This window comes from Chelonoidis abingdonii, chromosome 3 (genome assembly GCF_003597395.2).
Source record: "Chelonoidis abingdonii isolate Lonesome George chromosome 3, CheloAbing_2.0, whole genome shotgun sequence".
In the NCBI taxonomy this organism is placed as follows: domain Eukaryota; kingdom Metazoa; phylum Chordata; order Testudines; family Testudinidae; genus Chelonoidis; species Chelonoidis abingdonii.
The window spans coordinates 2,628,892-2,654,827 of record NC_133771.1 but is presented as its reverse complement, the minus strand read 5'-3'; the positions used below and the strand labels follow the sequence as shown (position 1 = coordinate 2,654,827).

The following is a 25,936-nucleotide window of genomic DNA, read 5'->3' as shown; positions in this document are numbered from 1 at the left end:
TGTTTCTTTGAGAAACTGCCATCCGTCCTGAATTCTTTTATCCCTTTTATTTTCTTTCCATGGGACCTTACCTACCAGTTCTCTGAGTTTAACGTCTACTTTTTGAACTCCATTGTCCTTATTCTGTTTCTTTCATTCCTTCCTGTTTTTAGAATTATGAAATCTATTATTTCATGATCATTTTCACCCAAATTGCCTTTCATCTTCAGATTTGCAATCAATTTTTCCCTGTTAGTCAGAATCAACTCTAAAATGGCTGTCCCCCTGGTTACTTCCTCCACTTTCTGGAACAAAAAGTTGTTCCCAACACAATTAAAGACCTTACTGGAAATTTTCTGTTTTGCCATATTAGTTTTCCAACAGACATCTGGGTAGTTAAAATCCCCCATTACTACCAGGTCTTGTCTTGTGGACATTTCTGTTGTTTGTTCTATAAGTCCCTCACCCACTTCTTCCTTTGGTTTGTTAGTGTATAGTAGATCCTTATTGTGATGTCATTGGTTTTTCCCCCTTTCATCCTTACCAAGAAACTTTCAACCTGACTGCCTCTGACCTCCTTCTGCTGCTTAGAACAAAGTGTATTACTCCTGGGGGAATTCTGCACCACTGCACAATGCAGCATTTTGCAGAAATTGATGTTGGATGTGTAGAATTTCCTTCCTCCTCCACAGAAATGGGCTGCAGAGATGTTGGCCACCACTGGAGGCTGCTGGACCTGGCAGAGCCCAGCTCGCACATAGAAGATGGTGCCGGGTAGAGGGGGAGGGAACTGGAGGGTTCCTAGCATCTGCAGTTCCCAGCACGCCCTGTAGGAAGGAGATGGTGGCACATAGGAAACTCTGTGCAAGCTTGGGACCCAGCATGAGGCTGTTTCTCCTCCTGGATCTCTGGGCTCTAGGAGGGTAGGGTCTGTGAGTGTCTGGGTCGAGAGGGTGCAACTGGCCTCTCAAATGTCTCGGCTGGGAGGGTCCACAACTGGCCTCTGGGGAGGAGATGTGAGTGTCTGGGTCGGGGGTGAGGGGCGTGGGGCTGCAGCTGGCCTCTGAGGAGGAGGGGATGTGAGTGTCTGGGTGAGAGGGAGTGGCTGCAGCTGGCCTCTGGGGAGGAGGAGGGGATGTGAGTCTCTGGGTGAGATGGGGGGGTGCAGCTGGCCTCTGGAGAGGAGGTGATGTGAGTGTCGGGGGGGGGTTGCAGCTGACACCGGGGTGTGGGGGATGTGAGTGGGCCAGGGGGCCCACAGCTGGGCTCTGGGGGGTAGGAGGTGTGCGTGTCTGGGCTGGGGGAGGGTGCAGCTGGATTCTGGGGGGGAAAGGGGTGTGAGTGTCTGCCCCCCCGTCTAGCCTCTGGAGAAGGAAGGGGCAGAGAAGCAGGAACTGGGTTGTCCTAAGTGTTCCTTTAACTCTCTATTCCTGGGGGAATTTTTGTGTGTCTGTATTGTTAGATATACTTACTGACAGGTATTTTGAAATAAATTACCAAAATAATTGAAACTGATGTCATTATATAGTGCTATTTTGACAAAATTTGCAGAATTTTAAAATATTGTATGCAGAATTTTTAACTTTTTGGCCTAGAATTTTTAATTTTCGGAGGCAGAATTCCCCAGGAGTAGTGTAGGTATGCTCAATGTATAATGCAACACTTCCTCCCTTTTTCTCAGCCTGTCCTTTCTGAACAAGCTATTACCCTCTACCAATATTCCAGTCATGAGTTCATCCCACCAAGTCTCTGTGATGTCAGGAAAGTCTTAATCTAAATTATGTACTAATACTTCCAGTTCCTCCTGTTCCCCCACTCCTTGCATTTATCTCATCTCTATGCCCTGCTTTTCTTGTCCCTGTCTTCCCTTTTCCTGATTCCTTGACCTCCTGTTCTATCTGCAAAACAATGCTATTGATAAACATTCTCAATACTATGTTTTAACTGACTCTGCCTCACTGGCAAGCAGCACAGTTGTTTTCAATGGTTTATCTTTCCTTTCCTCACTGACACGGCTACATTCTGACTCCAGAGTCTCAGGGTTGTACTTTCAAAATTCATGTGATATATGCTGTTAACTCAAACACTTTAAAATCTCCCCCAAACACCTTCTTTTAACATCACCTTCTACATGCTAGGTTCTTTTCCTCCCACTAATCAGTCTGCTCATCAAGGCTGGAACCCTGATTCTGCCCTACATATACTGTTCCCATGTTGCTGACCACTGCTGAGAAAATTCAGGGACTACACTGATTTCCTCCTTTTATAAATGTGATCTTGTTCCTTCCATTCTTCTTCGAGTGCTCTCCTTGTGGGTGCTCCACATCAGGTGGTGGTGTGTCCCAGCGCTGTCAATCGGAGATTTTTGCTAGCAGCGTCTGGTTGGGATGCATGTGGCACCGCTGACGCCTCTTCTGGCACGCGCACGCCTGACCCCCTAGGTTCCTTCTTAACCATCCTCAGCTTGAGACAGAGTCCACTAGCACTGTCCCTACGAACTATAGAAAAATGTAGTTTTAGATTGTTGTTAGTTTAATTAACTCTAGTTAGTCTTAGATTAACATAGCAGTAATATCGTAGCTAGTTAGTTTGGAAAAAAACATGTTTTCACTTTAATTTCATCCCCAAATCCCAAAGAGGGACACTTTTAAAAATGCCTGGATCCCAGCTTTTAAAAGATGTGCATCTTGTAATGATACCATGCCAATCTCGGATGGACACTCACTTTGTGTCCGCTGCCTCGGGGAATCGCACATTCCTCACGATGCACTCACTGAAACAGCCTAAAGGCTAGAGCCAGGAGAGATAGGGATCTCTGTCTGAAATTAACCTTGATGGACAAATCCCGATTGTCCACAGCAGCATCAACATGTGGCTTCCTTGCGGTGGTCTCCATTGACAGGGCAAATGCCTCCTCTTCAGAGAAATCAAGAAAAAGGGCCTTGTCTTCACCAAGCCATGAACCGCTAAAAAGGAAACTATCTCTGGCAAGATCCCTGCCATCGGGGCTGAGCTTATCAAGAGTGAGCACCTTCGATACACCAGGCACCTCCGGCAGTGCGGTGGGGACTTTCAGGAAGGGGTGGAATGGGGGTGGGGTGAGGGCGGGGCAGGGGCAGGAAGAGGTGGGGATTCGAGCACTCACCAAGCAGAGGGAAAGTCAGCACCTATGGCATCAACTCCTCCTCACTCAACTCTCCGAGATGCCAACTACATCAGCACCTGGCTCTCCACTACCTGGCACTGCGGACTCACCAGTACTGACGGCACCTGAGCAGCCTCATTCTCTCATTGCTCCGCCATTCTCAAACGATGAGGAGGCAGCCTTCTTCTCAGGACATTCTTCCTCAGTGGACACTACTCACCAATACAATCGCAAAGGACAGACAAGCAAGAGTCTACCAACATGACTCGTGAACCCATGGATGTGCCCACTCATGCCATTCCCTATCCAATGACCACAGTTGGACCCATGGGCAGCTTTCAGGTCCCAATTCCAGAGACCCGTGTCTGCGCACAGGAAACCCATAAGGTCAGCAACAACATCAGTAACTGAACCCTCTGAGGTACTTCAGGAAGGAGAAGAAGGGAGGGACAACAACTATAATCACAAGGAGTCACCAGAACACAGTTTCTCATCTTCCCCAGATGACATGGCCATACCTACACCTACGCTGGCCCCTGACAATTTCAGACACTTCCAGGAGCTATTTAGGCAGGTGGCCCAGAGCCAAAACATCCCCCTAGAAGAGGTTCAGGAGACACAACACCAACTCCTAAAGATTTTACATACTTCCTCTTCATCAAAAATTGGCATTCCAATCAGTGATGCCCTTCTGGAACCCGCAGATGCAGTATGGCAAACTCCGGCATCCATCCCACCAACTACCAAATGCATAGACAAGAAAGATCACATGCCAAATAAGGATATGGAATTCCTGTTTGTATACCTACCTCTAAACTCATTAGTGACGAATGCAGCCTACCAACTGAGCAAACAACATAAGATCACACGTCAGGACAAGGAATGGAAGAGACTGGACCTCTTAGGATGGAAAGACTACAATTTCTCGGCCACACTACAATTCCACACAGCAACCTACGTCGTGCTACTGGCAAACTATGACCATGACAATTATAACAAATTGATGGACTTCACGCAGGACACACCTGAGGAGAAGAGAGACCAGTTCTGGGCCGTTGTCAGCGAAGGCCAACTTATCTCCAGGATGGCACTTCAAGCTGCCCTCGATGTAGCAGACACAGCAGCCCGCACGACGGCAACGGCTATAGGAATGCAAAGGGCCTCATAGCTTCACTCCTCAGGACCCCTTAGAGAGCTCCAGCACAAAGTGGAAGATCTGCCTTTTGACAGAGACAAGCTCTTTTCCTAAAAACTGATGAAGTCGAGCAACATTACGGACCCAGGGATATACACACCACCTAACAGGAGACGAAGGTACCAGGCGTACAACAGGAGCAGAGACAGCATGTCTCAATGCCAGTAGAGACCATATGACACACGGGGCCAAAGAAACAGAACACAGAGACGTCGACAGAACCAGTCACAGAAAGCAGCGTCCCAACAACCACCAAATAAACTGCAATTTTGAAGCATTGGTCAAGGGTCTGCACGATCTCCCCACAGCACCGGTGTCAACAACCAATACCCAAATCTTTGGGCTCTGACTCAGACCATATTACAGCAACTGGGCCTCCATCACCTCGGACTAGTGGATCTTAGAGATCGTTCAACCAGGCTATACCATCCCTTTTACATCTATGCCTCCTACCCACCCGCCTTCCCTATCCCTCTTCAGGGATCACCTTCTGCGAATAGGTGCAGTGGAACTGGGTCAGTCACAACAGAGAGGGAAGGGATTTTATTCCCATTACTTCTTGACCCAAAAGAAAAACGGGGAATGGAGACCCATCCTCGATCTAAGGAGACTCAACAAATTCATCCACGCCCACAGGCCACTCTGAGCTCAGTCATTCCTATGCTGGAAGAAGGGGACTGATACACAGCCCTCAATCTACAAGACATGTAGTTTCATATTACAATCCATCCAGCTCACAGACACTCCCTAAAGTTCACAGTAGGACAGGAACATTTCCAATACAGAGTGCTGCCATTCGACCTCTCAACCGCACTGAGAGTGTTCACCAAAACACTTGCGGTAGTAGCAGCTGACTTACACAGAAAGGGGATACTGATATTCCCTTACTTAGACGACTGCCTACTCAAAGACACCACAAAGACAGAAACAGAAGGAAGCATTCAAATAATCACCTCTCTCTTTCACTCCCTGGGACTTCAAATCAATGAAAAGAAATCCACTCTTGCTCAGGTGCAGCAACTAGAGTTCATTGGAGCCCACCTGGACTCCCTCATGGCCAGAGCATCACCACCAAGGCCACACTTCACAACTATGACCCCCCTTATATCAGTGATCTCACACAGTCCATGGGTACGTGTGTCAATATGCGTACAACTATTGGGACATATGGCTGCTACCACATTTGTTGTAAAACATGCCAGGCTACACATGTGATGCCTTCAGAGATGGCTGAATGCAGTATACAGCCCACAAAGACACAGTCTAAACAAGAGAGTCACACACACTGGAGAGGTGATACAATCACTATGCTGGTGGACAAACCCAACAAACGTTTTCTCTGCTGTACCATTCCAACAAGAACCACCATCTGTTCAGATCATGACAGATGCCCTCCTGATCGGATGGGGGGCTTACCTGAGCCAACATACAACCCAGGGTAAATGGTCCTCTGTGGAAACACATCTACACATAAACCTTCTACAACTATGTGCAGTCCACAGTGCATGCTGTCACTTTCTTTCTCTCATAAGAGACAGAAAAATACGGATCCTAACACAACATCCCATGTATGTTCTATATCAACTGCCAGGGTGGGGCACAATCCCACCCTTTATGTGGGCAGGCTCTAAAGCTATGGAACTGGTGCATAAGGCACAACATCACTCTCACAGCATCATACCTACCAGGCCGTTTGAATATCATGGTGGACACTCAAAGCAGACAGTTCTCCCAAGAACACAAATGGAAACTGAACGATGAAATAACACATCATATTTTTCACAGATGGGGAACTCCATTGGTAGACCTGTTTGCGACACAAGCAAACAAGAAATGCCCAAAGTTCTGCTCACTTGCAGGACAGAGAGTACAATCACTGGAGATGCATTCTTTATCAGATGGTGTCAAGTATCAGAGGGGTAGCCTTGTTAGTCTGGATCTCTAAAAGCAGCAAAGAGTCCTGTGGCACCTTATAGACTAAAAGATGTATTGGAGCATGAGCTTTCGTGGGTGAATACCCACTTTGTCGGATTTTATCAGATGGAACGCCCCTCTCCTATATGCCTTCCCACTGATTCCTCTGATCTCCAGAGTCGTACACAAGACAAAAAACCAATGGGGCCAAGCTAATCCTTATAGTGCCAACATGGCCCACACAGACTTGGTTCCCTTACCTGTCCAACATGGCACTATGTAAACTGTTCACTCTTCCCATCTGACACAATCTCCTCTCACAGGACAACGATCAAACCCTCCGTCCAGATCTGGGCAAACTCCACCTGAAGGCATGGCTCCTTCATGGCTCTGTCCTGAGGAATTAACCTGTTCTGACCAAGCAAAACAAGTACTGATTAATAGCAGGAAACATACCGCATGCTCTACTTACCTCCAAAAATGGAAAAGATTTTCCTTCTGGTGCCAAACCAAGCAAATGTCTGCACAACAGGCCCCATTTCTGATCATCCTAGATTATCTACTATCCTTAAAAAAACTCAGGACTGGCTATGAACTCAATTAGAGTTTACCTTGTGGCCATAATGGCCTTCCACCAACAGGTGGATGGGACGTCAATATTCACCCATACCATTACTAAGGGGCTCGTAACGGGTTACAGAACATGTATCCAGATATCTGTGAACTCACCATCATGGGATTTAAACTTAGCGCTCAAAGGTCTAACCAGAAAACCATTCAAACCCTTAGCATCATGTTCTTTACTTCATTTATTTATGAAAGTGGCATTCTTGATAGCCATCACATCGGCATGAAGAGTGAGTGAGATGGGCACTCATGGCACACCCCCCATACACAATATTCTATAAGGACAAAGTGACTCTGAGGATGCACCCAAAACTCATGATCAAAATATCGTCCTCATTCCACCTAAACCAGCCGATTCACTTACCTACATTCCAGCTGAAACCACACAGCAACCCCAAGAGGCGGTGTTACATATGTTAGATGTCCGTCGCGCTCTGGCCTTTCATCTGGACAGAATGAAGGACTTCTGTAAATCTCCCAGACTATTTGTATCAATGACAGAAAGCTCTAAAGGTACAGCTATATCCACACACAGACTATCTAAGTGGATAAAACTTGTTATGCTACTCCCTATGTAACATAGCAGCCCCAATGGGCATCAGAACACACTCAACAAGAGCTGTAGCGACTTCCATAGCATTCCTTCACAATGTACCCATCACAGAGATATGCAGAGCAGCCACTTGGGCATCTGAACACACATTCGCTAACCATTATGCTCAGATCGAGCACAGACACAAGGGTAGGCTTCACAGTCCTAGACGCAGCTACAGACTCAACTCTGAAGTCCCTTCCATCCTCATGAGGGCTTTGCTCATTCACCTAAAGTGGAGCACCCACAGGGACAGGACTCAAAGAAGAAGGGAAGGTTACTTACTTTGTGCAGTAACTGAGGTTCCTTGAGATATGTGTCCCTGTGGGTGCTCCACTAGCCACCCTTCTTCTCTCTACTTTGGAGTAAGAGCTTAATGCTTCACGGTAGAGAAGGAGCTGAGGGGGTCGGGGCGTGCATGTGCCAGAAGAGGCGCCAGTGGCGCCGCGAGACAGCAACTGTGCACGTGTGCCCCGACCAGACACAGTTGGAAAAATCTCTGATCGAAGGCGCAGGGACGCACCGCCACCTGATGTGGAGCACCCACAGGGACACACATCTCCAAGAACCTCAGTTACTGCACAAGGTGAGTAATCTTCCCTTCTGTCAGATACTATATCTTGCCTAAGCAGGTTTCGTTTCTGCCCTTTTTGACTCATATGCCCACAAGTCTTCTGTTCTCTACCATCCCTATTAGCCCAAGATCTTACTAAGATTGACACCATCTGGTGCGAGCTCTCCTTCTTTCACCCACACTTCCTTTCTTTTCCTTTTTCCTTCCCCTTTCCTGATCTCCATTTAAGCTCTATTGCTCCCCTTCTGATCATTCCTAATCTCTTCCTTATCTGGTTTCTTTTGTCTCACGTTCAGATATATTCCACTGTCTCCCCCACAATAAAATATTTGCCCCCCTCTTGCTTCACTGTCTTTCTCTTCTGTTCCCTCCTTTTCAAACCTGGACCCCTTCAATGTCTGGTCTACTCCTGATGCCTTTATTTCCTTATTATAAACTATGTCCTTGATAATTTCAATCAAACTCAATCCCCAGTTTGAACATATATGGCTTTTGGACATCCAGCAAAAAGCCTTTTTGACTTAACTGAGTTATACCTGTTCAAAAAAATACTTGACAAAATGTAATTTATACAACTGTAAGTGGCCATGTCATTGTGTATGCATGTGTAAGTGCTTTTTAAGTTCTTTGGATTCCTTGATCTCTGAAGGTGTGTATGAAAACTTCATTACATTCAATTGTGAATATGCATCTGGGATGAGGCTCATATGCTGCTATTAATGTGCACTTTTAATGCAAAAAAGTATACATTGCATGAGATAGTAGATGGTGTTTACCTAACTGAATTTGCATCTTGTGTAGATAAAGTAATAGTCTACTGTTGTCTAGAACACAGGTTCTCAACCTTTTTCTTCTGAGGCCCCTTCAACATACTATAAAAACTGCAGGCCCTCCTGTACCACAGCAACTGTTTTTCTGCGTATAAAAGCCCGGGCCAGTATTGGGGGGTAACAAGCAGGGCAGTTACCCAGAGCCCCATGCTACAGGGTGTCCTGTAAAGCTTTGGTTTCATCCCCTCACGGCAGGGCTTGGGCTCAGGTTCGGACTTTCAGTCCTTAGCTCCATAGAGTCTAATGCCAGTTCTGCTTGGCAGACCTCCTGAAACCTGCTCGCAGACCCCCGGTTGAAAACTACTGGTCTAGAAAATACTTTTGTCGTGAAATTTTTGTTTTACCATAATTTTTTTTTAAAACTTCGGAAATTCCATATAAAAATCTTTCTTAAAAATTATTAAGGTTTCAAAGTTGAAGGACATCAGTTGATGCTTCTTGATACATAAGGACATAAGAAAGGCAATGGTCCATCTAGCCCAGTATCCTATCTTTCAACAGTGCCCAGTGCCAGATGCTTCAGAGGGAATGAACAGAACAGGACAATTTTGAGTGATCCACCCCCTCATCATCCAATCCCATCTTCTGGCAGTTGGAGATTTAGGGCACCCGGAGCATGAGGTTGCATCCGCAGTTGTCTTGGCTAATAGCTATTGATGGGCCTGTCCTCCATGCATTTGCCTAATTCTTTTTTGAACCCAGTTATGCTTTTGACTTTTACAACATCCCCTGGCAATGAGTTCCACAGGTTGACTGTGCATTGTGTGAAGGAAGTAGTTCTTTTTGTTTGTTTTAAACCTGCTGCCTTTTAATTATATTGGGTGATCGGTAGTTCTAATGTTATGTAAAGGGATAAATAACACTTCCTTATTTTCATACTGCACAAAATTCATGATTTTACACACCTCTATCATATTGCCCCTTACTCGGCTCTTTTCTAAGATGAACAGTCCCAGTCTTTTTAATCTTGCCTTGCATAGAACCTATTCCATACTTCTAATCATTTTAGTTGTCCTTCTCTGCACCTTTTCCATTTGTAATATATCTTTTGTGAGATACGGTGACCAGAACCTCACGTACTATTCAACGCATGGATATAGTGGCTTTATGATATTTTCTTTTTACTATCTACCCCTTTCCTCATGGTTCCCTCAGTGTTCTGTTAGCTTTTCTGACTGCTGCTCCATGTTGAGCAGATGTTTTCAGAAAACTATCCATGGTGACTCGAAGATATTTTTCTTGATTAGTAACAGCTAATTTAGACCCCATCATTTTGTATGTATAGTTGGGATTATTTTTTCCAGTGTGTATTACTTTGAATTTACCAACATTGATTTTCATCTGCCATCTTGTCACCCAGTTAATGCAATCCTTTTGTAACTCTTCGCGGTCTGCTTTAGATTTAACTATCTTGAGTAATTTAGTATCGTCTGCCAGTTTTGCTACCTCACTGTTCACTCCTTTTTCCAGATTGTTTATGAATGTGTTGAACAACACTGGTGTCAGTACAGGTCCCTGGGGGACCCTGCTATTTCTCTCTCTCTCCATTGTGAAAACTGACCATTTACTCCTACTCTTTGTTTTCCTATCTTTTAACTAGTTACTGATTCATGAGAGGACCTTCCCACTTACCCCATGATTGATTTGATTTAGTTGGGGATTGGTCCTGCTTTGAGCAGGGAGTTGGACTAGATGACCTCCTGAGGTCCCTTCCAACTCTGATATTCTATGATTCTATGCTTAGTTTGTTTAGCAGCCTTTAGTGAGAGACCTTGTCAAAGGCTTTCTGAAAGTCCAAGTATAATATATCAACTGGATCATACTTGTCCACATGCTTGCTGACACCCTCAAATAATTCTAATAGGTTGGTGAAGCATGATTTCCCTTTACAAAAGCTGTGTTGTCTCTTCCTCAGCATATCGTGTTCATCTGCGTCGGATAATTCTGTTTTTTGTTATAGTTTCAACCAGTTTGCCTGGTAGTGAATTTAGGCTTTACTGGCGTGTAATTGCCAGAATTACCTTGAGAGCCTTTTTTAAAAATCAGCTTTACATTAGCTACCCTCTAGTTATCTGGTTCAGAGGCTGATTTGAGTGATAGGTTATATACTATGATATGTTGAAGTTAGATTTTCAATGATATTGAAGTTAGGTTTTTAAATCCTCATTCCATGCCACTTCTGAAGGTAAATTTCAAACACAGCTTGGCCCAGAATGAATCATGGTTCCACAGGATTTCTCTCTTTCATTATCTGAGTGCCATCCAACCTATGTACTGAATAAGACTGAAGAAGTCTTGTGGAAATGGTTATATATTACATCAAAAACAAAATATTGAAAGAATGTTAAGGTTATAAAATGAAGCACGCAAAAACTGATAAATTCCAGAATTAACATTGTCTTTGCAACTTTATTTGGCTCCTTTGTGCGTTTATATTATGATGCAGACTTCAATTACATGATCACATTCTGTTTCTTCCACAGAACCCCTGCCTCCATTAGTGAACATGGGTAGTTATTCAATATTACCTTTTTTCCTTCTCATTCAGTGAGTGGCCATAGGCCTCATATGATTTACACCAGTGGTAGGTAACCTGCACCTGCTGCACGTGGCACATCAGGGTAATCCACTGGCAGGCTGTGAGACAGTTTGTTTACATTGACCATTTGCAGGCATGGCCTCCCGCAGCTCCCAGTGGCCGCAGTTCACTGTTCCCAGCCAATGGGAGCTACAGGAAGCGGTGCAGGCTGCAGGGATGTGCTGGCCGCTGCTTCGTGCAGCTCCCATTGTCTGGGAACGGCGAACTATGGCCACTGGGAGCTGCAGACAGTCAATGTAAACAAACTAGCTCGTGGCCCGCCAGTGGATTACCCTGAAAGGCGCAGACTGCCCACCACTGATGTACACCCTCCAAACCCAGTGCTCAGTAAAAAATTATTAATTTCCTGCTGAGTGTTTCCATGGAACTCTCACTGTAGCTTCTGAGTGCCTCAGAAATTCATGAATTTACAAGTAGAACCTTAGAGTTATGAGTACCAGAATTACGAACTGACCAGTCAACCATACACCTCATTTGGAATTGGAAATTCGCAATCAGGCAGTAGCAGAGACGAAAAAGAAAAGGCAAATACAGTATAGCACTGTGTTTAAACATAAACTACTAAAAATAATAAAGGGAAAGTAAAAAAAAAAAATTGACAAGGTAAGGAAACTGTTTCTGTGCTTTTTTCATTTAAATTAAGATGGTTAAAAGCAGCATTTTTCTTCTGCGTAGTAAAGTTTCAAAGGTGTATTAGGTCAGTGTTCAGAAAGAACAACCATAATGCTTTATTCAAAGTTATGAACATTTCAGAGTTATGAACAACCTCTATTCCCGAGGTGTTCATAACTTTGAAATTTTACTGTATCTTCACAACACACGTAACCTTACTACTGACTTTTCCTAACTTTTGAGTGCTTAACTTTGCAAATATAATGCTCTTAGGGCTTGTCTACACAGCAAGATACTGCATGTCAAGCCAGAGTGTGCAACACTTTGCCCTGCTGTAATGTCCTGTGTTGTAGACACTGCTGTAGTGTAGTGAAAGTCTCAAGAGTGTGGCTTAGTGTACTACTGCTGGGAAGTGTAGTATACTAATTCACACTCTGGGACTTTCAATGCCCCTTAGCAGGGTCCATGGAGTGAGTCAGTGTGTGGCAAGCTAGTATGTTCTAGATTTGCACCCTGGTGTGCCATGCTCTGAGTTGCTATGTAGTCAAACCCTAAGTTTGGTTCTTTGAGATGCGTTTGTCCGCATATATTCCATTTCTGATGCACATGTGCCTCATAACGCAGATTCAGATCAGAGTCTTTTGGCCTGCGGTGGCTTTTGGGCTATATGTGCATCCTGAATGCCCTTGTGACTCCCAACTGCGGGAATAAAAGGCAAAGTGGATCCAACTGTCCTTCAGTTCCGTCATCAATTCAGAATCCAAATCATATAGGACTCTGCATTACTGGGGAAGGAGCATGGGTTGTGAAATACATGTGGGCAATGTACCTTAGAGACCTACAGTTACTGTAGGGTAAGTAACTGTTTTTCCCCAGTTACTGGTACTGGTTACAGGTGATACGGGCTCTCATAGCTTAATTGTGAGCTTCTGTTTTTGGAGTCATTCAAGACCAAGTGTTTCAGACTAACCTCTGTTGTAGGTTAGTGTGCCCAGAACTGAATGGAAAGCTGCTAGCACAGGTTGGCACTCAGTCTGAATGAAAAGTAGACTTTTTGAACTATCTTAGTATGTTAAGGTGTAATAGTTTTTTTCCCACTGTATTGAATGAAATACAATGTTTTGGGTTTATTTCAATTTTAAAATCAAAATATCAGTACAGGGGATATAACAGTAGTTAAATTTACAATTGCAAAATATCTCCTAACAGCATAAAAAAATTAAAATACCAGCTGATATGAAACAGATGCATTTTTTATTTGGAAAGTAAGATGATTAGATCTCAGCTGGAGTATTGTGTCCCGTTCTGGGCACCACATTTCGGAAAAAATGTGGGCAAATTGGAGAAAGTCCAGAAAAGAGGAACAAAAATGATGAAAGGTCTAGAAAGCATGACCTATGAGGGAAGATTGAAAAAAATGGGTTTGTTTCGTCTGGAGAAGAGAAGACTGAGAGAGGACATGATAACAGTTTTCAAGTATGTAAAAGGTTACAAGGGGGAGGGAGAAAAATGTTTCTCCTTTACCTCTGAGGATAGGACAAGAAGCAATGCACTTAAATGTTTAGACTGGACATTAGGAAAATCCTCCTAACTGTCAGAGTGGTTAAGCACTGGAATAAATTGCCTAGGGAGTTTTTTAAGAGCAGGTTAGACAAACACCTGTCAGGAATGGTCTAGCTAATACTTAGTCCTACCATGAGTGCAGGAGACAAGACTAGATGACCTCTCGAGGTCCCTTCCAGTCCTATGATTCTATGCAGTATGTTTTAGTTTGGTCATTAATGAATGGAAGTTGTGACCTCACTAGTGTATCTTTGTTATATTATTTATTGGTGTAGGTAATTAATCTTCAGTTACTTTTAATAGTAAAGTTATATAAAGGAATGTGTCATGGGTTTCAGATTTTGAGTTTTGTGTGGAATACTGGGAATATTATAATATTTGCTGTCAAATTGTAAGTACACATTTATAACATTAGGACAACTTTAAGTTTTTTTAACGTAACTTTTAATGTGCTTATGTACAGTATTCTTGATCTTTTTTCTGTTTTAAAAAAAGTATAGTTGCAGCTCTAATTCAGTGTTAATTAAGTTTTACCTAGCAATTGAGTATTAAATTTATTTCTAAGAAGTTTAGAATTTGTATTTGTAGTATATTTAAAAATATTAAACATATATAATTTCTCCCCAACAAAGCCAACAACTGCTTCCCTCTCCTTCCCTTCCACACTCCAAGTCACAAGGGCTGTCTTTTATTATCTCCCACTCAGAACATCACCCAAAACACAAATATCCTCCACCTGTGTCCTAGGTTATCTCAGTCATAACCCTTGCATGCCACTTCTTTTATTCTCTTTGCATCCCATCCATGGCATCTCTCTACTACATTGAAACACCTGATCACCACCTGCAGCTTCCTTTGCTTGCTGAAGCAGGTATATGGCATTAATCTCTCCCATCTCTTGCTCTTACCTTCCTTTATATCTGAAAATTCACCCTGCCCCTGCACATCTCCTTACACCAGCATTACATCAGTACTCAAATAAAAGTGCAAAAATTGAACCATACCAGGTAATTCCTGGGTTACTTCCTGCCCTGACAACCATTCCCAAATATTCCCTACTTTCACTCCCACCAGGAGCGAACAAGGCATAGTTTTGTTCAGTTTATCCTTTAGATAGCCCTCTGGTGAAGTTTGTGCATTCCATGCAATGTACTCTTTAGAACATGCCAACAGAACCTGTCACAGACCATGACTTTGGCCTTGTCTTCACTAGGGAAAAAGGTGTGTTCTTAACTCAAGTTAGCTAACATGAGTGAATATCCTAGTGAAGACCAGGCAGTTTGTACTTTTCACATGAGTTAGCAGGTCAAGATAAATCCTAGGCTCTTGTATAGTCTTGTCTTAACCTGCTGAAATTACAAACTTCCCTGGTCTTCACTAGGGTTGTACCTCATGCTAGCTAACTTGAGTTAAGAACACATCTTTTTTCCTAGTGAAGATGCACTTGTTGGATTATGAGGTCCTATTCTCCTTCTCTGTCTTCCAAAATGTCAGTTGAGGTAAAATAAGATTAGATTTCCTGCAACACAGTGAGCATGCCAGTTTCAGCCTCAAGGCAATTCTCTTCACTCCATCACATCCCACTGTTTCCCTACCTTACTTTTTGGTTTTACAGACTCCTCTACTGACAGGATCTTTAAGTGGAGCATCAGCATAGTGCCAAACTGTGTTTGGATTCTGAAGTTTTGCTTGTATAAATGTTGTGGTTTTCATTTTAATTTTTTTGTCCTGATAGTATTTTACCAGCTTTCTCAAAGGATTTTTGATACAATTTAGGCCTCAACATCTGCTTTGTCTGCATTCTGCCATATATTTCATGTTATGGCAATCTCGGATAACGACCGAGTACATGTTGTTCGATTTAAGAAAACTTTCATTGCCAATTTGAAAAAATGCAGAGATACAAATGTGAGATTTCTAAAGATAGCTATAGCACTTGGCCCAAGGTTTAAGAATCTGTAGTGCCTTTCAAAATCTAAGAGGGACAAGGTGTGGAACATGTTGTCAGCAACACACTCAGATGCAGAAACTACAGAACCTGAACCACCAAAAAAGAATATCAACCTTCTGTTGGTGGCACAGGTGATGCAAATGAATGTGCATCAGTCCACACTTCTTTGGATCGTTATCAGGCAGAACCTGTCATCAGCATGGAAGCATGTCCTCTGGAATGCTGGTCGAAGCATGAAGGGGCGTACAAATGTTTAGCATATCTGGCAGGAAAATATCTTGCAATGCTGGCTACAACAGTGCCATATGAATACCTATTCTCACTTTCAGGTGATATTGCAAATAAGAAGTGAGTGGCAGTATCTCCTGTAAATGTAAACAAACTTATTTGTCTTAGCGATTGGTTGAACAAGAAGTAGGACTGAGTGGACTTATAGGCACTAAAGTTTTATATTGTTTTGTTTTTGAGCGCAATTATGTAACAAAAAATCTACATTTGTAAGTTGCACTTTCACAATAAATAGATTGCAGTACAGTACTTGTATGAGGTGAATTGAAAAATACTATTTCTTTTATGTATCTTTTTTACAGTGCAAATATTTGTAATAAAAATAATATAAAGTGACCACTGTACACTTTGTATTCTGTGTGGTCACTGAAATCACTATATCTGAAAATGTAGAAAAAATCCTAAATATTTATAATAAATAGTACCTATTATTGTTAAAGAATGCAATTAAAACTGCAATGAATCACAAGTCTTTTTTTTAATCCTTTGACAACCCTAAAAATAACCTTTCTACTCATACTCAAGATCCCCCTGTTTATGCATACGAGGATCAAATTAGCCTTTTTAGCCACAGCGGTGCAGTGGGAGCTCAGATTCAGGTGGTTATCCACCATGATCCACAAATCTTTTTCAGATCCTTCCCTGAAAGCAGCTGGGAAGCTGAAAAATTCTGTTTAAGTTCTTCTGAAACAATTTTTCTTAAAATAGCTTTCCTTGAAAATGTTCACATTTTTGATGATCCTCCCTGCTTCAGAATGAAACTTTTTTTGTTAAAATGCAAAAAATTTGTCAGAAAGGGTTTATTTCCCCCTTGTCATCCAGCTCTGTGCAATTCTTGATAGTTCATTGTTACCAATCTTAACGTGTTTATGTGTCTGGACTCAAAGAAAGAGGGATTAACTCCTTCACACCCAGTGGGTATGAATACAAAGTGAATAGGTTATTTGAGTCATAGCTATTGTTCATAAAAATATCAGTACTGTTCCTACATTCTCCATGTCAGATGTTCTGCTGCATGCATGCGTACTTTTTGCATGCTGCACCAGTTCTGGGCATATAGTCTGTACACAGGCTCCAATCAAACTGCCCAATAAGACCACAAGACCCATTTTAATAGTGAAGGAAATTGGTCAGGTTTATTGCTGATGAAGAATGGTCCTAGCTCCTGGGATCAATGTCAGCTTAGTAAGTCGTGGGACTTTCCACTGTCCCCTAGGCTGGATGAAGGGTTAAAGCGAGGTATCCCAACATTTATAGACTAAGACAAACAATCAAGGATAAACAACTTATGTATCACCTTATGTGTTTCATGACATGTTTTTTACCTCCCCTTATACTTTCCTCCTGATGTTCCAGACGAAGCATCTCTTTTAGAATCATTAGATTTGGGTTGGAAGAGACCTCAGGAGGTCATCTAGTCCAATCCCCTTCTCAAAGAAGGACCAACCCCAACTAAATCATCCCAGCCAGGGCTTTGTCAAGCCGAACCTTAAAAACTTCTAAGAATGGAGATTCCACCACTTCCCTAGGTAACCCATTCCAGTGCTTCACCATCCTCCTAGTGAAATAGTGTTTCCTAATATCCAACCTAGACCTCTCCCACTGCAACTTGAGACCATTGCTCCTTGTTCTGTCATCTGCCATCACTAAGAACAGCTGAGCTCCATCCCCTTTGGAACCCATCTTCATGTAGTTGAAGGCTGCTATCAAATCCCCCCTCATTCTCCTCTTCTGCAAACTAAATAAGCCCAGTTCCCTCAGCCTTTCCTCATAAGTCATGTGCTCCAGCCCCCTAATCATTTTCGTTGCCCTCCGCTGGACTCTCCAATTTGTCCACATTCTTTCTGTAGTGGGGGATCCAAAACTGGCCTCGCCAGTGCCAAGTAGAGGGGAATAATCACTTCCCTCAGTCTGCTGGCAATGCTCTTACTAATGCAACCCAATATGCCGCTAGCCTTCTTGGCAACAAGGGCACACTGTTGACTCATATCCAGTTTCTCATCCACTGTAATAGCCAGGTCTTTTTCAGCAGAACTGCCACTTAGCCAGTCGGTCCCCAGCCTGTAATAGTGTATGGGATTCTTGCATCCTAAGTGCAGAACTCTGCGCTTGTCCTTGTTGAGCCTCATCTGATTTCTTTTGGACCAGTCCTCCAATTTGTCTAGGTCACTCTGGACCCTATCCCTACCCTCCAATGTATCTACCTCTCCCCCCAGCTTAGTGTCATCCGCGAACTTGCTGAGGGTGCAATCCATCCCATTGTCCAGATAATGAAGATATTGAACAAAATCGGCCCCAGGACCGACCCCTGGAGCACTCTGCTTGATACCGGTTGCCAACTAGTCATCGAGCCATTGATCACTACCCATTGAGCCTGACAGTCTAGCCAGCTTTCTATCTATTTTATAGTTCATTCATCCAATCCATACTTCTTTAACTTGCTGGCAAGAATACTGTGGGAGACCGTATCAAAAGCCTTGCTAAAGTCAAGGTATATCACATCCACCGCTTTCCCTATATCCACAGAGCCAGTTATCTCATCATAAAAAGCAATCAGGTTGGTCAGGCATGACTTGCCCTTGGTGAATCCATGTTGACTGTTCCTGGTCACCCTCCTCTCCTCCAAGTGATTCAAAATGGATTCCTTAGGACCTGATATATGATTTTTCCAGGGACTGAGGTGAGGCTGATTGGTCTGTAGTTCCCCGAGTTCTCCTTCTTCCCTTTTTTAAATGTGAGCAATATATTTGCCTTTTTCCAACTATCTGGAACCTCTCTGATCGCCAGGAGTTTTCAAAGATAATGGCCGATGGTTCTGCGAATTCATCACTTTTGTCAAACCATCTTATCACGTGCAAGGTTGGGGTGTTCTTGTGCTGGCCTGCTGGAATGTGTTTACATATTCAGTGTGTTTTAGCAATGCTAGCAATACTGGTGCCGAGTTCATGTACTGCACACTGACTTGCAGGCAAGCATCTGCTTTTGACAGGGCCTGATTGTTACTCATAACATAAGTTTTGCTGACTTTGGTTCAGACCTCAGGCCTTTCCCCAGGCCCATGCTTCAGGCTCTCTCTTTCAACTACACTCCACACATCCCAAATCTACCTGTCTTGCCTTCAACATATTAGAGGTTTTTAGTACATTGGAAAAATATATTGTATAGGAATGTGGGGAGAAAACCTGGAGGATATATAATAAATGAAGTGCATTCATGTTAAGTTTTATATTGTAACTTGGAAAGAAGTAATATAAAATTGATGTTCATGGTAAACAAGTAGAAATAGATTTAATAACTAAAAAAAAACTTTTGTGGTGGAAAGCATAATACATTTTTCAGTAAACTTATATTTACTCTAAGGTTTTACTTTATTTTGTTCTTCTTATAGATATTTTCTCCCAAATGTCAGATTCCAATGGATTGATGATATTTACAAAGTTTGATCAGTTTTTGAGAGAAGTTTTAAAACTTCCAACAGCTGTATTTGAAGGGCCTTCTTTTGGATACACAGAACATTCCGTACGGACATGTTTCCCACAACAAGTAAGAGTTAACAAAATGTGATTGTATATTGCATGTTGAAATAGTGCCACCTTCTAAAATCCAGTGACGACTTCTGTTATGATTTGTATGTACACTCTTTTTAACTTTGTGTGTCATGTACTCCAAAAAATTTTAAGAGGGTCTGAGTAAATGATAGCAGAGTGCTAGTTCCATTGTAGTTACGGTTGAAATCAGATTTCTGTTTAAAACTTAGCAGTAAATGCTCTAAAATCATCATGGTCACTTGTATTGCTTTGAAATTTGATGCCTTTCTTGGGGGAGTGGGGTTCGGTTACTGATCCAAAATTGGGGCCATTTGAACAATAAGTTCACAGAGTATTGACCCTATAGGTACTCCACTTCAGGTGCTCATGTGCCTTTGATCAGAGAGTTTCAGTAGTCCTGCCCATTCAGTTTGTGCATGCACCCTATCTATCCTTGTGCCCCTCATAGCAAGGGTATATAGGGGCATATTGAGTGAACAACCCTCAGTTCCTTTCTCAATAGAGTGGCTGGGCTACAGTACAGCATTTCAAACAGCAGGGGCACAGGGTATCTAGTGCAGCAGGCATCAGTCAGGTGCAAGCCTTGATGGGAGAGGGGCCAGAGTGCAAATTTGTGCAGATTTTTATTTCCGAAGAGTCAGAGTGCAGGTCCCAGAGTAATGGTTCAGACTGCTCCAGTAGCACTATACCCCTGGCCAAAAGACAGGCAACTGGCATCTCCATAGAGAGGCATACTCCCATAGTTTGAGAACCTCTGTGTCATACCTATTGTTTTAGGTTGTATTTATCTCCATGGGGTGTTCTCATTCCGTTGAGACAATCACACTGAGATGAATGGGCCGCTTCACACCTCTCAGAGCCTGCTATGCTTTCAAGATTGTTGGGGATATGGATATGGCAAAGCAGTTGCTGATGATTAATTTCATGCTGTATTACAGAGGAAGACCAACTCTTCTATAATTAAGATTGAGAAAATATTTCTGTTTAAAGGATGATTTTTCTAAATTCCAATATCTGTATGGGTACTCAGATTCTCTTGAAATTTGCTGTGTTTAATGGGAGTGGGAGTTGGATTAGTGAGCCAAATTTGGAGTTATTTGAGCATGTTTCTGAGATACAGACCCATGGAGGGGGAAGCTTATGAAAATTCAGCATCTACCAATGTTTTTATTTTTTGTTTCACACCAGGCTTCTAAAATGATAATGGCTTAATGGGAAGGGGAGGGTGAGGTGGTGGTGGTGGTGGGCGGGGGCTATATGTTGTAGGGAATAGTTGGGAGACTGGGTGAGGAGAGAGAAACACCAATCTTCCTTTGAATGCTTTAAGTTACTGTAACCACCCTTGTAATAAAACTCTTCAGTTTTTGGGACACAGAATGTGTCTGAGATTTCTCTCACCAACTCTGTTAGCAACTAACCACTGCAGACATATCAAGACACAACCATTATGCTCTTCCTACTGCAAAAAAGAGTACAGGGTGCAGGAGAGCACTTTGAAATCACATAGCAATGGAGTGGCTTAGTGGAGCGAACAGTAGACTCAGACTCAGAAAACCTGGGCTCTATTCTCAGCTCTGCCGCTGGAGTGTTGGGTCAGTTTGGCCAAGTCACTTCATCTCTCCGTGCTTCAGTTTCCCTATTTGTAAGGGAGAATAATATTTTCCTCCTTGAGATCTACTGATGAAAAGTGCTAAGTTAAAAGTAGTTATCAAATACCTATTTACAGGAGCATCTGAACGACACACATACATGATAATTACAACTGCCTCAATGACCCCTAATGTCTACCAACAACTTTTCTTTCTTCTAGAAACTTTAGGAAATTAAATGGCAACAACTTTGTTAATGCAGATTTAAGGTTGCCTGGATATAGCCTGTGCCTTTCCAGAATCTCAATTTCAGTAAAACTGAAACCTGTGAAAACCAGGAAATACAGAATTAAGGTACACACCCATGCAACGTAATTGCCCAATTTGAGTGGTGCCCATAACCGCGCATACTCTCTCTGCTTTTGCCCTGTATTGAACAAGAGCTCCTTAAACTCTCACACCTAGGGCTGGTCTACACTACGGGGGAAAATGGATCTCAGATACGCAACTTCAGCTATGTGAATAACGTAGCTGAAGTCGAAGTATCTAAGATCGAATTACTCACCATCCTCTTGGCGCGGGATCGATGTCCGCGGCTCCCCATGTCGACTCCGCAACTCCATTCGGGTTGGTGGAATTCTGGAATCGATATAAGCGCGTTCGGGGATCGATATGTTGCGTCTAGATGAGACGCAATATATCGATCCCCGAGCAATCAATTGCTACCCACCGATACGGCAGGTAGTGAAGACGTAGCCTTAATCTACTCCACAGAAAGAACAGGGCATCTACTACATTTTACAACTCCTTCAATCTTATTACGACCCCTTTACCCTTCTGTACACAGTACCATCAAACACTCTACTTTCACTTACCCTTCCTTAAACTCATAACCCACACTCATCTCCCACCTAACTGCTGACAATCCCCCGGGCAGGAAAACCCTTGTGCCCTGTCAGTGACACAGCCTATACAACACCGTGATGAAATGAGGCATACCGGATCTCCCAAAGCACACATGCAGTTCTTTCATTTGATCACACACTCATAGAAGGTCAGGGAGAGCTTATCCCTTGACTCCTAGTCTACAGCCCTCCCTGCAGATGATAATCACATCTCTACTTATTACTCCACCTTTCAATAAAGCTACACCTAACACAGTGAAGGCAGCTGAATTGTATGCAGATAATTCCCAGTGCCTACTGCCAGCTCCAGGGAGGCAGAGGTAAGGTAACATAGCTGTGTACCTTAACTCTGTATTTTCTGATTTTCACAAATTTGAGTTTTGCTGAAATTGACATTCTGGAAGAACAAGCTCATTAACTAAATTTTTTCCCGTTTAATAAAAGAAAATGGGCACAGTCTTTACTCAGGCAAAAAGGGGATTTGGCACAATTCTAGTACCAGATTAAATTCATTACTTCAGAAAGAAGGCTTATGCATAGTTTGATCAAAGGCATTTTTATGAGAGTGTGACAGTTTTAGGGGGTTTGCGAGTCACTACTTCCTCCTCTGCCTCCAGAGTGAGGGACTTTCTTGTGGCAGCTGGATGTCAAGTCCCTGCTCCTGTCAGCCCTTCAGCCACTCAAGCACACCCGCCAAGGCTCTATCAGCCCCTACTTTGCCTTGCAGATTAAAAATAAGACGGATCCCAACTCCCAAGCTACTTCAAAGCATTCCCTGTAGTATCCAGTCTCTGTCGCTGGACATTCACAGTAATTACCAGGTTACTACTCCCAAGGGAATAGGGTACGCGCACACACACACACACATATGCCGCTTGTTTGATTCAACTAAGTATCAGTTCCAATATAACAACACAGAACTGTAATCTATAGTAATATCAAATGTAAGTTTATTAACTAAGGGAAACATTAAAAGATAGTGAGCACAGGTAATAAGAATAACAGGTAACATATAACAAAAGTATAACACACTTAACTTTAACATGCATAGGAAAGATAGGAAGTATGGCAAGAGACCACCCTGGCTTAACCAAGAAACCTTAAATTATCTAAAAATCAGAAAGAGTCCTACAAAAAGTGGAAACTAGGTCACATTATAAAGGATGAATATAAACAAATAACACAACTATGTAGGGACAAAATTAGAAAGGCTAAAGCACAAAATGAGATCAAACTAGCTAGGGACATAGAAGGTAACAAGAAAACATTCTAGAAATACATTAGAAGCAAGAGGAAAACCAAGGATAGGGTAGGACCATTACTCAATGAAGGGGGAAAAACAAGAAGAGAAAATGTGGAAATGGCAGAGGTGCTTTATGACTTCTTTGTTTCGTTTTTCACCAATAAGGTTGGCAGTGATTGGACATCTAACACAGTGAATACCACTGAAAATAAGATACGATCAGAAGAGGCTAAAATAGGGAAAGAACAAGTTAAAAATTACTTTGATAAATTAGATATCAAATCACCAGGGCCTGATGAAATGCATCCTAGAATACTGAAGGAGCTCACTGAGGAGATATCTGAGCCATTAGCGATTATCTCTGAAAAGTTATGGAAGATGGGAGAGATTCCAAAAGACTGGAAAAGGGCAAATGTAGTGCCCATCTATAAAAAGGGAAATAAGGACAACCCAGGGAATTACAGACCAGTCAGCTTAACTTCTATACCCAAATATAATGGAGCAAATAATTAAGCAACCAATTTGCAAATACCTAAAAGATAATATGATAGGTAGCAGTCAGCATGGATTTGTCAAGAACAAATGATATCAGACCAACCTGATAGCTTTATTTAACATGGTAACATGACTTGTGGATGGGTGGGGAGTGGTAGATGTGGTATATCTTGACTTTAGTAAAGCTTTTGCTGTCTCACATGATCTTCTCATACACAGACTAGGGAAATGCAGCCTAGATGGAGCTACTACAAGGTGGGTGCAGAACTGGTTGGAAAACCATTCCCAGAGAGTAGTTATCAGTGGTTCACAGTCAGGCTGGAAGGACATAACGAATGAGGTCCCACAGGGATCAGTTCTGGGTCTGGTTCTGTTCAATATCTTCATCAGTAATTAAGATAATTGCATAGAGAGTACACTTATGAAGTTTGTGAACTATACCAAGCTGGGAGGGGTTGCAAGTGCTTTGGAGGATAGGATTAAAATTTAAAATGATCTGGACAAACTGAAGAAATGTTCTGAAAGAAATTGGATGAAATTCAAATCATTTGCACGCATACTAAATGGGAAATGACTGCCTAACAGGAGCGGTGCCAGGGTTTTTGGCACCCTAGGTGGCAGTCCTTCCGCACTCCCGGTTGTTGGCGGCAATTCTGCGGCGGGGGCGGGGGGGGTCCTTCCACGCTCCCGGTCTTCGGGGCACTTCAGCGGTGGGTTCTGGAGCGAGTGAAAGACCCGGTGCAGAATTGCTGACGAAGACCCAGAGTGTGGAAGGACCCCCTACTGCCGAATTGCCGCCGAGGGTTGCAAAATGCCGCCCTCCCAAATCCTGGCACCCTAGGCAACCGTCTAGGTCACCTAAATGGAAGCGCCAGCCCTGTTGCCTAGGACGGAGTACTGCAGAGTGGGATCTGGGGGTCATAGTGGACCACATGCTGAATATGAGTGAGCTGTGTAATGCTGTTGCAAAAAAAAGCCAGCATCATTCTGGGATGTTTTAGCAGGAGTGTTGTAAGCAAGACACGAGAAGTAATTCTTCCACTCTACTCTGCACTGATTAGGCCTCAACTAAAGTATTGTGTTCAGTTCTGGGTGCCACATTTCAGGAAAGATGTGGACAAATCTGAGCGAGTCCAGAGAAGAGAAACAAAAATGATTAATGGTCTAGAAAACATGACCTATGAGGGAAGATTGAAAAAACTGGGTTTGTTTAGTCTGGAGAAGAGAAGACTGATAGGGAACATAACAGTTTTCAAGTATGTAAAAGGTTGTTACAAGGAGAAGGGAGAAAAATTGTTTTTCTTAACCTCTGAGGATAGGACAAAAAGCAATGGGCTTAAATTGCAGCAAGGGAGGTATAGGTTGGACATTAGGAAAATGTTCCTAACTGTCAGGGCGGTTAAGCACTGAAATAACTTGCCTAGGGAGGTTGTGGATTCTCCATCATTGGTTAGACAAACACCTGTCTGGAATGGTCTAGATCGGGGTCGGCAAGCTTTGGCACCCGGCCCGTAAGGGGAAAGCCACTGGTGGACCGGGCCGGTTTGTTTATCTGGAGTGTCCGCAGGCATGGAGCCCCACAGCTCCCACTGGCTGTGGTTCACTGTTCCCGGCCAGGGGGAGCTGCGGGAAGCAGTACCTGGCATGTCCCTCGGCCCATGCTGCTTCCCACAGCTCCCATTGGCTGGGAACTGCGAACTGCAGCCAGTGGGAGCTATAGGGCTTCGTGCCTGCGGGTGCTCCAGATAAACAACCAGCCCGGCCTGTCAGCATTTTACCCTGATGGGCCGGGTGCCAAAGGTTGCCGACCCCTGATCTAGATAATACTTAGTCTTGCCAGGAGTGCAGGGGACTGGACTAGATGACCTCTCAAGGTCCCTTTCAGTCCTATGATTCTATGCTAATCTCATCTGAACCAATTTCTCATGTAAGCTCTTTCTTGCAGCGTTTCAACCAAGGTTGTCAAGTATCAGAGGGGTAGCCGTGTTAGTCTGGATTTGTAAAAGCAGCAGAGAATCCTGCGGCACCTTATAGACTAACAGACGTTTTTGGAGCACGAGCTTTCGTGGGTGAATACCCACTTCGTCGGATGCATGTAGTGGAAATTTCCAGGGGCAGGTATATATATGCTAGCAAGCAAGCTAGAGATAACAAGGTTAGTTCAATCAGGGAGGATGAGGTCCTGTTCTAGAAGCTGAGGTGTGAAAACCAAGAGAGGAGAAACTGCTTCTGTAGTTGGCAAGCCATTCACAGTCTTTGTTCAATCCTGAGCTGATGGTGTCAAATT

General features: G+C 43.2%; 1 protein-coding gene across 13 annotated transcripts in view; it reads left to right on the top strand.

Moving 5' to 3' along the window:
- The window catches only part of DTNB (dystrobrevin beta), a 409,923-nt gene that overhangs the window by 77,293 nt on the left and 306,694 nt on the right, over nt 1-25,936 (top strand). For all 13 annotated transcript variants that reach the window (XM_032762373.2, XM_032762370.2, XM_075063546.1 and 10 more), the window contains one exon: nt 19,258-19,412. In XM_032762373.2, coding sequence (XP_032618264.1) covers nt 19,258-19,412 — 155 coding nt within the window. The remainder of the gene's footprint in view (nt 1-19,257; nt 19,413-25,936) is intronic.